The 16,403-nt window shown below is 40.0% G+C and overlaps 1 protein-coding gene across 1 annotated transcript in view; it reads right to left on the reverse strand.

Moving 5' to 3' along the window:
• DISC1 (DISC1 scaffold protein) overlaps positions 1-16,403 on the reverse strand; it is a 433,412-nt gene that overhangs the window by 26,969 nt on the left and 390,040 nt on the right. Inside the window, exon 11 of the mRNA XM_052639485.1 lies at positions 502-775. Coding sequence (XP_052495445.1) covers positions 502-775 — 274 coding nt within the window. The remainder of the gene's footprint in view (positions 1-501; positions 776-16,403) is intronic.

Genomic DNA, 16,403 nt, shown 5'->3' on the forward strand with positions numbered 1-16,403 from the left:
GGTTTTTTAAATGAAAAGAGCAAATTCTAACATTCATTATGATCTTGCTTTGGCAAAAACAGTTAATGGAATATATATATATATATTTGTTTGATTCTAATGAATAAATATTGTAGGATATGTATTCTAAATATAGAATTAAATATAGATAACATATATAATATGTATACAGACAACAGCTACATGTGATATATGATATGTAGACTGTGGGCTATATATATACAGTAATTATATATTAGTTTATATATTCTGACTAGAGCCATGAAATTAGAATAAAAATAGACCTAAATATACCGAAATTTTTTTTTCATTCTCCTATATATTAAACAACTTCTGTAAAATTTCTACACCATTTTGAAATCATGTTAGGAGTTGTTAAAACTTTAAAGAGTTTGGGTGGTTCAGTGGGAAGCCCACCCAGGATTTACTGCTCTCATTTGGAGTGTGGTCCCAAAGCCCCCCTCAGAGTAAGAATCCTTAATCCTATGAGGATGGACAGACCTCTTTCTGTTCACTGCTAGCACTGTGAGGAGAGGGGGTCAGGTGCACCGTCCACTCTTCAAAGGCTTGCAAAGGGGTCTTCCTTTCCTCTTCAGGATGGGACCTCGGGGGGCTGGCCAGAGCCATTGTATAAGTACCTCCCCCTAAGTCATCCGTCTGTCTCTCATCTGCAAACAGGCTGCCCCTGGCCTCCTGGAGCTGCAAGCTCTGGATAAGCAACCGACAAGCTTCCAAGTCAGCTTCCCACACTTTTCCAAGCAGCGGACACTTGCAGCTATAAGGCAGAGAAGAAACAAAGGCATAAAGATTAATTCAGTGCTGTTTCATCATACCAAACCAATAGCTTTTCCACCTGGCTAAAAAGTTAGAGTGAACAACTTACTTTTACATAATGATGAATTATTTCAACCAGAAGATTCAGAGGGGCCAAATTCGTATACCATCAAGTAACAGTGAAATAAGTATAGTCCTTCTTAGCTACTTGGTCTGTAAGGATATCCAAGATCCTAAATACTTTTCAAGACTCAGTGGTTCAATACAACAACCCTACTCACGTTTGTCCTCTTGTCTTGCTGCCTTCATCTGAGTCCCTAGACTTGCCCAGCTCCCTCAGGGCAAGTACTTTTCATCTGCTACTTCATCTGCCTTGGACTATAAGAAGATTCAGCCAATCCATCCTAAAGGAGATCAGTCCTGGGTGTTCATTGGACGGACTGATGTTGAAGCTGAAACTCCAATACTTTGGCCACCTCATGCAAAGAGTTGACTCATTGGAAAAGACCCTAATGCTGGGAAGGATTGGGGGCAGGAGGAGAAGGGGATGACAGAGGATGAGATGCCTGGATGGCATCACCTACTCAATGGACATGGGTCTGGGTGGACTCCGGGAGTTGGTGATGGACAAGGAGGCCTGGCGTGCTGCGATTCATGGGGTCGCAAAGAGTCAGACATGACTGAGCGACTGAACTGAACTGAACTGAACTTCATCTGCCTAGCTTGTCCCTCCCCGACCTTTTCCCCTTACCGACCCATGTTCATCCAGGTAACATAAATGAGTGAAGCAGTGCAAGGGTAATATAAACCATAATAACAGTCAGCCTGCCTCAGTAACAGAATGTAGTAAGAGAGATGTGTACTCTTGCTAATAGGAAGGACATATCCCTTTACAGGGAGCCCTTTCATCAGCTCAGACCAGATAAAGCTATGAGGAGTGTAGACTCAATGTCCACAAAAATTTTGATTTTAATGGAAAGCCAAAAGCCCCAAATTTTAAATGAAAACATATTTTTCATCATCCATTCAGCTTCAGACTGAACACTTTCTATACAACTATCTTCCATTTATTAATCCTTCCTTCCACTGTGTCTAATCTGCTTTTCAAATTTCTTGTGTTCTATTTGGTTATTTTATCAGTTCTATAATTTCTGTTGACTTTTTTTTTTTTTTTACATTTCAGTTCTCTTCTGAAATTATCCACCATGTCCTCTTATCTTCCTATATATATGGATCATCATTATTTTAAAGCCTGTAACTATAAATGATGTATCCAAAAGTAAGTAAGGAAAAATGAGACAGAAGCTATATATTAGAAGAGCAATTGATGAGAATTTTCAGGTAATTGACAAGGGTCATCAAACTACACATTCAGATACAATCTCAAAGAAGGGACAAGCAAACTTAAAAACACACCCAGGTTCATCTTAGTGAAACTGCTGAACAACAAAGACAGATCAGATCTCTTAAAAACAGGTGGAGGGGAAAAAAGACATTCACTTCAAGGAAGCGATAACATGCGTGACAGAAATGGTGTATGTATGCCAGGAGGTAACAAAGCAACATCTTAAAAACAGTGGGGAAAAGGTAACATACTATAAATTATACGATTATTTTAATTTCACTCAAATATAAAAGTTTAAAAAGGTATCATCAAATAAATAAAAATGGAAAGAATTCCTTGCAGTATATGCACAATAAAGAAAATGATCCCAGCTGGAAGCAAGGACATGCATTATTGTTGTTATTTAGTTGCCAAGTCACGTCCAGATCTTTTGTGACCCCATGGACTATAGTCTGCCAGGCTCCTCTACCCGTGGGATTTTCCAGGCAAGAATGCTGGAGTCGGTTGCCATTTTCTTCTCCAAGGAATCTTCCCAATCCAGGGACTGAACCCACAACTTCTGCATTAGCCCGTGATTCTTTATCACTGAGCCTCCGAGAAAGCCCAAGGACACGCATTAAGGAATGAAAACAATGGAAGAGTAAATATGTGGCTAAATTTAAGTGACAGTAATATAAAAAAAAGCAATAATTTCTCTGGTGATCTAAAATATATGAAGACTTAAAATACATGACAAAGCGGGAATGAAAGGCATGAAAATAGTTTCAGGTCCTTGAGTTTCCAGAAAGTAGTACAGTGCTCAATGTATCAAATTTTAAAAACTCATGGATTCATATTGAACTCCTTATGGTAATCATAAAGCAGAGAGATTTAAAGAACATATAACTAATGAGCCAATATGTGACAGCTTTAAAATTAAAATATACTAAAGTATTGGTTTAATGAAAGCAATAAAGATAGGAATGAATGTGATATAGATAGGGAAGATGGCAACATTGAACTATTCATCCCTAATATATTAGGAATTACATTAAATATAAATAGATAGATGCAGTATTTAAAAGTCAAAGATTTTAGACTAGAATAAAAAAAAATCAAAATCCAATTCCATGTTGCTTATAAGACACATACATCATTAGATATAAGGATACAAACAGGTTGCAGACAAAAGAACGGAAATATGTCACGAGGGCATAAGAAATACAGTGTAATGGGTAAAGGACAGCCTGTTCAATATACTCATGTCAACTGGATTAACATCACTATACGAATGGGCTTCCCAGGTTGTTCAGTTCAGTTCAGTCGCTCAGTCGTGTCCGACTCTTTGCGACCCCATGAATCGCAGCATGCCAGGCCTCCCTGTCAATCACCATCTCCCGGAGTTCACCCAGACTCACGTCCATTGAGTCCGTGATGCCATCCAGCCATCTCATCCTGGGTCGTCCCCTTCCCCTCCTGCCCCCAATCTCTCCCAACATCAGAGTCTTTTCCAATGAGTCAATTCTTCGCATGAGGTGGCCAAAGTACTGGAGCTTCAGCTTTAGCATCATTCCTTCCAAAGAAATCCCAGGACTGATCTCCTTTAGAATGGACTGGTTGGATCTCCTTGCAGTCCAAGGGACCCTCAAGAGTCTTCCCCAATACCACAGTTCAAACGCATCAATTCTTCGGTGCTCAGCCTTCTTCACAGTCCGACTCTCACATCCATACATGACCACAGGAAAAACCATAGCCTTGACTAGGCGGACCTTAGTTGGCAAAGTAATGTCTCTGCTTTTGAATATGCTATCTAGGTTGGTCATAACTTTTCTTCCAAGGAGTAACCGTCTTTTAATTTCATGGCTGCAGTCACCATCTGCAGTGATTTTGGAGCCCAACAAAATAAAGTCTGACACTATTTCTACTGTTTCGCAATCTATTTCCCATGAAGTGATGGGACCAGATGCCATGATCTTCGTTTTCTGAATGTTGAGCTTTAAGCCAACTTTTTCACTCTCCTCTTTCACTTTCATCAAGAGGCTTTTTAGCTCCTCTTCACTTTCTGCCATAAGGGTGGTGTCATCTGCATATCTGTGGTTATTGATATTTCTCCCAGCAGTCTTGATTCCAGCTTGTGTTTCTCCCAGGTTGTGCTAGTGGTAAAGAACCTGCCTATGAATGCAGGAGACGTTAAGAGACCTGGGTTCAATTCCTGAGTTGGGAAGACCCCCCAGAGGAGGGCACAACAACACACTCCAGTATTCTTGCCTAGAGAATCCCAAAGACAGAGGAGTCTGGTGGGCTACAGTCCATAGTGTCACAAAGAAGTGGACACAACTGAAGCAACTTAGCATGCACACATCATAGGGAAAAAAATCTAATTCATGATTATTGGCCCACACTAAGCAAACATCAATTTCAGGTGGATTACAGATCAAAATGTGAAAAAGGAATAAAACTTCTAGAAAATAATTCAGGCATATCTTGCTTTACTATGCTTCATTTTATTTTACTTCACAGATAGTGTGCTTTTTTTTTTGCAAATCGAAGGTTTATGGCAACCCTGCGTCAAGCAAGTCTATCAGCACCATTATCTTTTCTTTTTTTTTAAAAAAAATCTATTTATTTTTAATTCAAGGACAATTGCTTTACAGAATTTTGTTGTTTTCTGTCAAACATCAACAAGAATAAGCCATAGATACACCCATGTCCCCTCCCTCCTAAACCTCCCTCCCATCTCCCCTCCCAATCCCACCCCTCTGGGTTGATACAGAGCCCCTGTTTGAGTTCCCTCAACAGTAAATTCCCATTGGCTATCTATTTTACGTAAGGCGTTGTAAGTTCCTATACTCTCTCCATAGATCTCACCCTCTCCCTCCCCAAATCCCACTGTGTCCGATAATCTGTCCTCTAGGTCTGTTTCTCCATTGCTGCCCTGCAAATAACTTCATCAGTACCATCTTTCTAGATTCCATATATGCATTAGATTATGATATTTATATTTCTCTTTCTGACTTACTTCACTCTGTACGATAGGCTCTAGTTTCATCTACCTCATCAGAACTGACTCAAATGTGTTCCTTTTTACAGCTGAGTAGTATTCCACTGTGCATATATATACATGACAGCTTCTTTACCCATTCACCTGTCAATGCACATTTAGGTTGCTTCCACGTTCTAGCCATTGTAAATAGAGCTGCAGTTAACATTGGGGTACATGTGTCTTTTTCAATTTTGGTTTCCTCAGGGTATATGCCTAGCAATGGGATTGCTGGGTCATATAGTGGTTTTATTCCTAGCATTTTTGTTTTTTTTTTTAAATAAGGACTCTCTCAGAGATAGTGCAGGTTTGGTTCTAGACCATGACAGTAAGCCTACAATGTCTCTGAGGTGTATCTGAATAGGATAATATCTTTATGACTTTGCAGTAAGCAAAGATCTCTCAAACTGGATATAAAAACTACTAGCTATAAAGAAAACAAGTAAGAAATTTGACTATAAATATTAAGAACTTACATTCATCAAAAAACAAAGCCATTGAGAGAATGAAATGATAAGCCACAAAGTGGAAGAAGTTATTTGTAATACATACAACCAACAAAAAACTGCTCTCTGACTATAAACAGGACTCCCACAAAACAAGAAAGAGACAGACAACCCAATTTTGGCCAAAGACTGGAAAAGATATTTCATAAAAGAGGGGATCTAAATGGCCAATGAGTCCTTTATGAAAAGATGTACAACAACATCAGTCATCAGGAAAGTCCACACTAAACTACAGAGCGAGACCCAACTGAGAGAATCAGGCCTGACTGAGAGCACTCATGCGCACATGACACCTGGGACCCCAGAGATGACTGGTCCTCCCCTATACTGCTGGTGGGAGGGCGCATGAACGCAGTGCCTTTGAAATCTCGCTGACAGATGTACTAATGATGAAAGCATGTCGATCACAGGACCCAGCACCACAACTCTTAGGAATACGTACCTTTTACGAGTATATATTTAGGACTTGTGTTAATTCACAGTAGTCATTTCTACAGTCACTATGAGCACTAAATTGGCAGATGCTGAACCACTGCTCTCAGAGGAAATGCAGGGCTAGCTTCCTGTCAGCCTTTGGTTACAACATTATCATGGGCTTCCAGGTGGCTCAGTGGGTAAAGAATCTGCCTGCAATGCAGGAGACACAGGAGATATGGGTTCAATTGCTGGGTCAGGAAGATCCCCCAGAAGAGGGCACAGCAACCCACTCCAGTATTCTTGCCTGGAGAATCCCAGGCACAAAAGGAGCCTGGTGGGCTACAGTCCATAATCACAAAGAATCAGACGCAACTGAGCACACTTGCAATCTTGTTTTATGTGTGTTCCTGTTTCAAATATAGTGTTGATTCATTAACACTAGTCCCATACAGAGCACTATAACTCATGCCTGAGCAAAGCTCACCAACACATATGCCCTCCGTAAGGCACATTACAGTTTTCCTGCCTTTAGGTCCATCAGACAGCCCTTCATCACTATGCTGGGGAGGGAGCCATCTGAACAGCAAAATCACCAAGAAAAAGCACAAAGATGTGAAAAACATGGCACTAAAAAGTCAGCAAAAAGGGGATGTCTCAACAGCATGGCAACTGTAACCAGAAAGCAGGGCACTGTCTTGTTCAGCCTCAGCTGGAATCATGCACATCAAGTGACTCAAACTTTTAGCCACTCTGGGCATGTCCTTGAATAACAGGGAGAACTCTGATTTATATTGATTTGGGGGCTACAAGTAAATTTCTGTAAGCAGACAAACTCACAAATTCAAAATCCACTAATAAGGAAGACCAACTGTACGTATGACCAGACAACACTATTTGTAACAGCCAAAACCTGGGAGGGAAAACCGATGTCCATAAATAGAAGAATGGATTAACTGTGGAATGTCCAGTCACTGGAATTTTTGCAAAGATGAACAAATTAATACAACTTGCAAGAATATGGATGAATCTCAAAAACATAAGCTTAGACAAAAAGGCAAAGAGGAGGTACTATGATTCTATTTGTTTTTTTTTTTATTTAAATTTATTTATTTTAATTGGAGGCTAATTACTTTACAATATTATACTGGTTCTGCCACACATCAACATGAATCCACCACGGGTATACACGTGTTCCCCATCCTGAAACCCCCTCCCACCTCCCTCCCCGTACCATCCATCTGGGTCATCTCAGTGTACCAGCCTCAAGGATCCTGTATCGAACCTGGACTGGCGATTCATTTCTTATATGATATTATACATGTTTCCATGACAATCCCCCAAATCATCCCACCTCTCCCTCTCCCACAGAGTCCAAAAGACTGTTCTATACATCTGTGTCTCTTTTGCTGTCTCGCATACAGGGTTATCGTTACCATCTTTCTAAATTCCATATATATGCATTAGTATACTGTATTGGTGTTTTGTTTTATATTTTTAAATATGAAAAATTAATCCATGGTATTAGACATCAAGATGGTGGCTTCTTTGGAGAGAAGAGGAGTAATGACAGGGAGAGGCATCAGGAGGCCTGCTGGCATGTTAGAAGCATTTTTTATTTGTCAATGGTGCTGGTGATGGGTATGTTCGTTTTGTGAATATTCATCAAGCAGTATGTTCACAATGTGTGTACTTTCTCATTGTGTTATATGCAGTCTAAAATAATAAAAAGAGGTGGTCCAGTAGTTAGGGATCCAAGTTTCTACTTCAGGGACAAGGTTCCATCCCTGGTTCTGGGAACTAAGATCCCACATGCTGCATGACGCATCCCAAAATTTCTTTTAAAGAGATAAAATAATAAAAAGAGAGAGAAAAGACACAGATTTCCTTGGACACATCCTGGATCAAGAGAGCAGGAATAGGGTCTTGTACACATGAGAAGAGATCATCCTTATTAGAAACACTAGACTCTATTTTCCAATTTCCTAATTGTAGTCAATCTGATGTGTGACAAGTAGTATCTTGAAGTTGAGTTTCTCCACTACAGTCGCTTATTAGACACTCAGATTTTCTCCTGTGGAAATATCTCTCCTGATCCATTGTCAGTTTATTCCTTTTCTGGGTTCCCGATCCTTCTCCTAAGGTTTTCATTGAAAGTGTGAAAAGTGTTAGTCACTCAGTTGTGTCCGACTCTTTGCAACACCATGGACTGCAGCCCGCCAGGCTCCTCTGTCCATGGAACTCTCCAGGCAAGAATACTGGAGTGGATTGCCATTTTCTTCTCCAGGGGATCTTCCTGACCCAAGGATTGAACCTGGGTCTCCCAGTTGCAGGCAAATTCTTTACTGACTGAGCCATGTGAAAGGAAGCATTTTATTGCCAGTTGAACATCTTTTAATTTTTGGAGTCTACTCAGTTTTCCTTTTCCTAGTGTCTAGTTTAACATTCGGAGAAGCAACGACACCCCACTCCAGTACTCTTGCCTGGAAAATCCCATGGGTGGAGGAGCCTGGTGGGCTGCAGTCCATGGGGTCGCGAAGAGTCAGACACAACTGAGCAACTTCACTTTCACTTTTCACTTTCATGCATTGGAGAAGGAAATGGCCACCCACTCCAGTGTTCTTGCCTGGAGAATCCTAGGGATGAGGGAGCCTGGTGGGCTGCTGTCTATGGTGTCACACAGAGTCAGACACAACTGAAGCCACTTAGCAGCAGCAGCAGCAGTTTAACATTAACACTGCACCTTTTATAGAAGTCAATCCACTTTCTCACAGATTTAATATGCATTATAATGTTTGTTCATAAATTTTAAAATCACTTTTCTCCATAGACATTTCTCCTTTTCATTCTGTATTTTATTTAAACATTTACCTCTTTTCTGACTAATCTTGTTCAGTGTTATCAGAGTCTTGCTAGCTTACTAACCTTTGCAAAGAACACTTTGCTTTGTTCATCTTTGATACTGATTTTTGTTCTCTATTTTTTTGATTTCTGATCTTATCTTTATTTTTCTCATTCTTTAGATTTATCATCTTTTTATTAGCTTCTGCTGTCACATGCTTGTTTTATTTTCTCTCTATTTTAATTTTCTAATAAAAGTATTTAAAGCTCTAAACTTTCATCTAATACCTTGCTGCTGCTGCTGCTAAGTCACTTCAGTCGTGTCCGACTCTGTGCGACCCCATAGACAGCAGCTCATCAGGCTCCCCCATCCCTGGGATTCTCCAGGCAAGAACACTGGAGTGGGTTGCCATTTCCTTCTCCAATGCATGAAAGTGAAAAGTGAAAGTGAAGTTGCTCAGTCGTGTGTGACTCTTAGCGACCCCATGGACTGCAGCCCACCAGGCTCCTCCGTTCATGGGATTTTCCAGGCAAGAGTACTGGAGTGGGGTGCCATTGCCTTCTCCATCTAATACCTTAATCATCTCCAATATTTTTGTTTTTTATTATAAAATGTTTTTTACTATTAAAACTATTAAATATTTTAAATATATAGAAAAACATGAAAAATAGTTTAAAAGACACTTGCATACCTACCATCAAACTTCCTGATTTTTCATATTTTTCTGTAATTGAATTTGACTTACTTCTCATTTATGACATTATTGCCCCCCAAATTTTACACATACTGTTATTTTTTCTAATATTATAATTATTACTCCAACTCTCTTTTAGTTCAATTTTTCCTTTTACCACACTTTATGTTCAAATTGTTTTTAAATTTTTCCTTTTTTTAATTTATTTTTAATTGGAGGATAATTGGTTAACAATACTGTGTTGTCTTCTATGTACAACAGTGTGAATCAGTCATAGGTGTACATATGTCCCCTCCTTCTTGAACCTGCCCCAGTCCCCCCACCCCATCCCACCCATTTTTCTTTTTCCAGAAATGAATGCAATACAACACATTTGGCTGAATTTTACAAAAATCCATTCTGGAATTTAATCTTTGGGATTGGTGGATTTCACCTATGTGTTCAGAATTACTATAATTACTGTTTAATAATTATGGCTGTTTTTCTGATTTGTTACAACCAAGATTCTTAATTTTTACGTCTTTGTTTGTTCCTATCTTCCTTTTTATTTTTATTAATTTACATAAAATCATGAAAAGGAATACAGAGAGATCCATGAATCCTTTACCCAGTTTCTGACAATAGTAACATTTTGCAAAAATATAGTACAATATCACAACCAGGTAACTGCCATTGATGCAATCCACTGATCTTATTCAGATGTCCTCGCTTGTGTGTGTGTGTGTGTGTGTGTACGTGGCTACAGTGCTACATAATTTTATCCCTTGTGCAAGTTCATGTATGCACCACCACATTCAAGGTACCGAGCATCCTAATACCCTTTGCTATAACCACATCACTACTTCCCACCTTGACTGCCATCTCTAGTGTCTGGAAACCACTACATCCATTCTCCATTTCCAGATTTTATCACTTCAAAAATATTATATAGATGGAATCATAAATTTTGCAACTTTGGGACTGGCTTTTTTCATTCGACATAGCTCCCTGGAGATTCACACACCAACAGTTCATTTCTTTCTATTGCTGCGTAGTGTTCCACGCTGCCTGAACCAGTTTATTCAAATATTCACCCACTGAAGGACATCTGTGATGTTCTTCCCAGCTTGGGATTATTATAAATAAAGCTCCTATGAACATTTGCGCACAGGTTTCGGTGTGAAATTAAATGTTGTTGTCTGAGAGGCTCCCACTGGATCATGGAAGGAATGAGCCTGCCTGGCTGCCTCTTAGCAAACTCCCACCGCCCCTTCATTCTATTCTCATTCCACCTCAAAGGGGATACACCTGGATGTGTTCTGAGGCCGTATTTTAGTTTCATACATTTCTTGTTTTCTTTGTAAGTTCTCTATCTCATCAACAGTAAAATTTACTGAAGTTTTTTTTTCAATTCTCTCTCACGTAACTCACACTGCCCTCCTGAACTTATTGCTTGTATTGCTGAAATATTTCCTTGAAAAACACTTCAAAGAAAACGTGTTTTGTAAATCTTTTAAGGACCTACAGGTCTGAGAACATCTTTATTTCATACTCAAACTCTAAATAATGGTTAGGTTTAATATTCTGCCCTCTTGCCTTCTATGATGTTATTGAAAAGTCTGAGATCAGCCTAATTCTTACCTTACCTTTCTAGATGATCTGCCCTTAGACAATTTCTTTTTATCTTTGTTTTATATGAAGTTTAATTGCAACCTATTGATCCCCTCATCGTTTCCTATTCTGTTAGAGTTATTAAGCCCGTCAGTAAAAGGTCTTACATCTTTCCCTTTTTCCTGGGAAATTCTCAGTCATTAGTCTCTCAAATATTTCCTCTCTCTCCTCTATTAATTGTTTTCTTTTCTTTGGGGATTTTTTTTTTCATATGAACACTGATCAAATAACTCTATTCTGTACATTGCTTAGCTTTTTTTTTTTTCTTCTCTCTGTCTGCTCCTCAGGCCTTCAGAGTATTTGAATAGTTGTCTGGCTCACTAATTGGTTCTTTAACTGAATCCACTTGGCTATTCAACCCATTTACTGAGACTTTTTTCAACTTTTATATTCTGTATTCTCTGAATTTCCATTTGGGTTTATGACTTCCTACTTTACCGCCTGTTTCCAATATTCTCCTTTACCTTGTGGAAGTGTATGATACAACTATTGGACATCTTGTATCTAATTATGCTTCATCAGGTAAGAGTCCATTATTGTTGCTCCTTTATAGCAGTTGCCCTCCTAAGAAGCCTCATGTATATTCCACTGAGTTCATGTTTGCTTAGGCATATTAACCACCTCAGCTGGTGATGGGTCTTTGGAGAAGGGGATAATGCCAAGGCCATAACTTGTGCCTGACCTATTAGGCGGGCTGTCGTCTCTGATAGAATAATTTGTACCTCTGTGTTTGCAGAAATACACAAGACTCCCGCAATTATCTACCCTCCATGGAACAGAGAGGGCTGGAGGAGTGCTGAAGATCCAAGCCTTCCCAGGGCAGCTCCTCTGATTCACTGGCCGGCAGGCGCTTGTCTCTTTCCAGAAGCAACACGATGGGTACTGGTTTTCCCAGGCAATGTGGGAGAAAGAAAAGGGCATGTCCCAAAACCCCTCCTCCACTTTATCATCGTCTTCTTCCCCACATGGAGACCACACCACCTTCAGTTGCCTGGAGGGTCCTCAGTTATTTTTTATTATTAACTTGTCAGATCCCCTGGCATCTCGCTGGCTTCTTTCTAATGGTGTGTGCAGGACTGGATTCACACCCGCTCCTAGGGGAAAGAGTTTGCTGAGTCTATAAACAATTTTCTACATTATAGAACTCTGTGTTCATTTCCTATTTAATAAGATACATTGTGTGTGGTCTTTGAGTGAAAATGAAAGACACTTATCCTGAAATACCTCTTAGAATGCATATGTCAAAGTTTGGAAATCAGTTTTAGAGACACAAACTGAACGGTAAGCAAATCATGTAGGTGTGAAATTACAGTGCTTCATTATAGTTCACGTAATAATTTCATGAAGGTTTAGATTTTTAAAATATCTTCTTATTGAATCCATTTGTAATGAAGCGTAGTGGCTAATTTCAGAGTCTCTCCCATGAAGGAGAATAATTAGGTCATTAGTAACAATCCCTTAAACAAATGACTTACAGCCATTTGAGCTATGTGAGATCTTTGGTGATGTTTTTACAACTAATAATGAGACAATTTGAAGACACAGGTTCAGTGTTTCTGGGGAAGCTCTTGAATAGTGAATAGAGATTCATCATCCCTATTATTCCTCATTTGAAAGCTAAATGAAGTCCCAGAGAGATCATCAGATTGTGGCTTGAATCTTGCTGGAACTTAGGAATGAGTGTGCTATTTACAGAGAATGATGTTAAAAGAGGGGCTAGGCAGGAAATTTGTGGGCAAGTTTCTATTCATTTTAGAAATAGAAATAGTTCACAGTGAGTTAGAATTCTAACACAGTGAGTGAATTCTAACACAATTCACAGTGAGAGAATTGTGTCTAACACAGACACTCACAATTTCATTTTGTCTTACTAAATTCTCTTTCCTGACCTATTACTATTTTCAATGATAGAGTATTAGCATTTTACCTCATTCTTTAGAAAACTTGAAAATAACCAGGTCTTTTCACAGAGCCATAAAGGAGTCAACTATCAAACCCATATGTGAATGCCCAGTGGTACTAAGCCTTCAACTGCAAACTGCTTAGACACCACCAGTCCTCATGTGTCTAAAATATTTTCATTCCTTGCACAACAGATTAAAGTTCCAACTTTCAGAAACTGATTTTCGTAGACATTTTTAAAGTTCATTCCTTTGTCTTCTATTTTCCAGGAAAGAAAGATTAATACACTCCTCCCCTAAGCAAAGACTTTTAGATAATTTAGCCTGCTTCCCAAAATGCCATCTGAAACTCTGACAAGAGGAAACGTAGTATATGAAAAAGTGTTTGTCTAGGAAACTGTAGTGGATACCGTTATTTGATGAGCCAATGTCCCTTTCTCGTATCCCTCCTAACAGAACTCAGGGAGTATGCAGGTAAACAACCTGCCTTTGTTGGGTCTTACTGGATGGTCTTCCCTGGGGGCTCAGCTGGTAAAGAATCCTCCCACAATGCAGGAGACCTGGGTTCAACCCCTGGGTTGGGAAGATCCCCTGGAGAAGGGAAAAGCTACCCATTCCAGTATTATGGCCTGGAGAATTCCATGGACTCTATAGTCCATGGGGTCACAAAGAGTCAGACAGGACAGAGCAATTTGCATCTTCCCTTCACTTCACTGGATGATAAGCCTAGCTCCCCAGATAGACTGTGGCTAGATTACTGGGCAATCCTTTACAGTACAGGGGTTGGCAATCCAGATAGCTAAAGTCAATCAGACCAAGTTCTATGGCCCATGCTGAGATGGTGGTGGGTGGGGAATAGTTTTCGCTTTCTCTCCCCAAACAGCAATGAACAAAGAAACCACTGTGTCTATCCTGTGACCTAATGGAGTCATCCTACAGGCAAAGCTGATGCATTGTGAATGGAAATGATTGGGGAAAAAAAGAAACGGGAAGAATCTTTGAGCTTTTGATGACAAGTCTGAGTTGCTAACTCAGCCAACCCAGGTGTCCATCCTACTTTTGTTTAAGCCAGTTAGAATTTGTATCCCTATTAATTGTGGCTGAACATAGAGTTGATTCAGTCAAGATCAGATGACTCTGATTTGAATTTAGCCTCTACTATAAAGTTTGGTGCGGAGAAGGCAATGGCACCCCACTCCAGTTCTCTTGCCTGGAAAATCCCATGGGTGGAGGAGCCTGGTAGGCTGCAGTCCATGGGGTCACGAAGAGTCAGACATGACTGAGCAACTTCCCTTTCACTTTTCACTTTCATGCATTGGAGAAGGAAATGGCAACCCACTCCAGTGTTCTTGCCTGCAGAATCACAGGGACGGGGGAGCCTGGTGGGCTGCCTTCTATGGGGTCGCACAGAGTCGGACACGACTGAAGTGACTTAGCAGTAGCATAAAGTTTGGTGATCTTTAGGAAGTACTTTCTCTCAGTTTGAGTTTCTACATTTGTAATATAATATCTCTTATTATTATCTCAGAGGATGGTTTATAAAAAAGAAAGATACAAAACGATATATACAATATATAAAAGAGCAATAGTAGTAGAAAAAGTATTGAAGTTCTCAAATCTTGAATAGTAGTAGGCACTAGTAAAATGAAAATCATTCTTAAATGTGCATGTATGATGGCTAGGATATGATAATCATGGGCCCTAGTTATTTTTCTCCTACTATTATATAAAAAATATAAATTGGGTGAGACCACTAATTAATTCCATGCAAGATTTAACCTTCCAACAATATAACAGATGTTTTGCAGAAAGGTAGTACAGTTATTCATCTTCATCATTCTCATCATTCCTATCATCCCCATCATCCCCATCATCTTCACATCTTCATCATCCCCATCATCTCCATCATCCCCATCATCCCCATCATCTTCTTCTCCATCATCTCCATCAACTTCATCATCTTCATCATACCCATCATCTTCATCATCTTCATCACCTTCATCTTCATCATCCCCATCATCTTCATCATCCCCATCATCTTCATCATCTCCATCATCCCCATCGTCTTCATCATCTTCATCATCCCCATCATCCCCATCATCTCCATCTCCATCATCTCCATCAACTTCATCACCTTCATCATCTGCATCATCTCCATCATCCCCATCATCTCCATCATCCCCATCATCTTCATCATCCCCATCATCCCCATCATCTTCTTCTCCATCATCTCCATCAACTTCATCATCTTCATCATACCCATCATCTTCATCATCTTCATCATCTTCATCATCCCCATCATCTTCATCATCCCCATCATCTTCATCATCTTCATCATCCCCATCATCTCCATCTCCATCATCTCCATCACCTTCATCATCTTCATCATCCCCATCATCTTCATCATCCCCATCATCATCATCATCATCTTCATCATCCCCATCATCTCCATCTCCATCATCTCCATCAACTTCATCACCTTCATCATCTTCATCATCTTCATCATCCCCATCATCTTCATCATCCCCATCATCTTCATCATCTTCATCATCCCCATCATCTCCATCTCCATCATCTCCATCAACTTCATCACCTTCATCATCTTCATCATCTTCATCATCCCCATCATCTTCATCATCCCCATCATCTTCATCATCTTCATCATCCCCATCATCTCCATCTCCATCATCTCCATCAACTTCATCACCTTCATCATCTGCATCATCTCCATCATCTCTATCAACTTCCTCATCTCCATCATCCCCATCATCCATCTCCCATCACTACCACCACCACCACCCTCATCATCACTTCTGTTAATTAACACTGATTGGTCAGAAGTTGTTCTAAAAGTTGTTACCTCAAAATAACCTTATGAAGTAGTCAGTAGTGCAACACTGTGGAAGATTTAAATTACAATTCAAATTCTTTGACGTTCCTACAATCGAGAGGTGGAGTCTCGTCCTCTCCTCTTGATTCTGGACTGCCTTACTGACTTTCTTGTAACCAAGGGATCCCAGAAAAGGCACTGCAGTTTCCACCAATTGTTCTGAGACACTTGCCCTGAGGGAAGCCAGCTGCCAATCAAGAAGTCTGTCTATCCTGAAATCAGCACACTGAGGGGACTACATGCAATTGGGGTCAATGCAAATTGGTCACTGACGCCAGCTACAGTCTCAGCTGATGGCTACTCTCGGCTGCCAGTCAAGTGAGCACCTTGGCTGTCCAGCTGAGCTGGCGAGACAGCAACCTCAGCCT

Source organism: Budorcas taxicolor, chromosome 5, assembly GCF_023091745.1.
Source record: "Budorcas taxicolor isolate Tak-1 chromosome 5, Takin1.1, whole genome shotgun sequence".
Taxonomy (NCBI): domain Eukaryota; kingdom Metazoa; phylum Chordata; class Mammalia; order Artiodactyla; family Bovidae; genus Budorcas; species Budorcas taxicolor.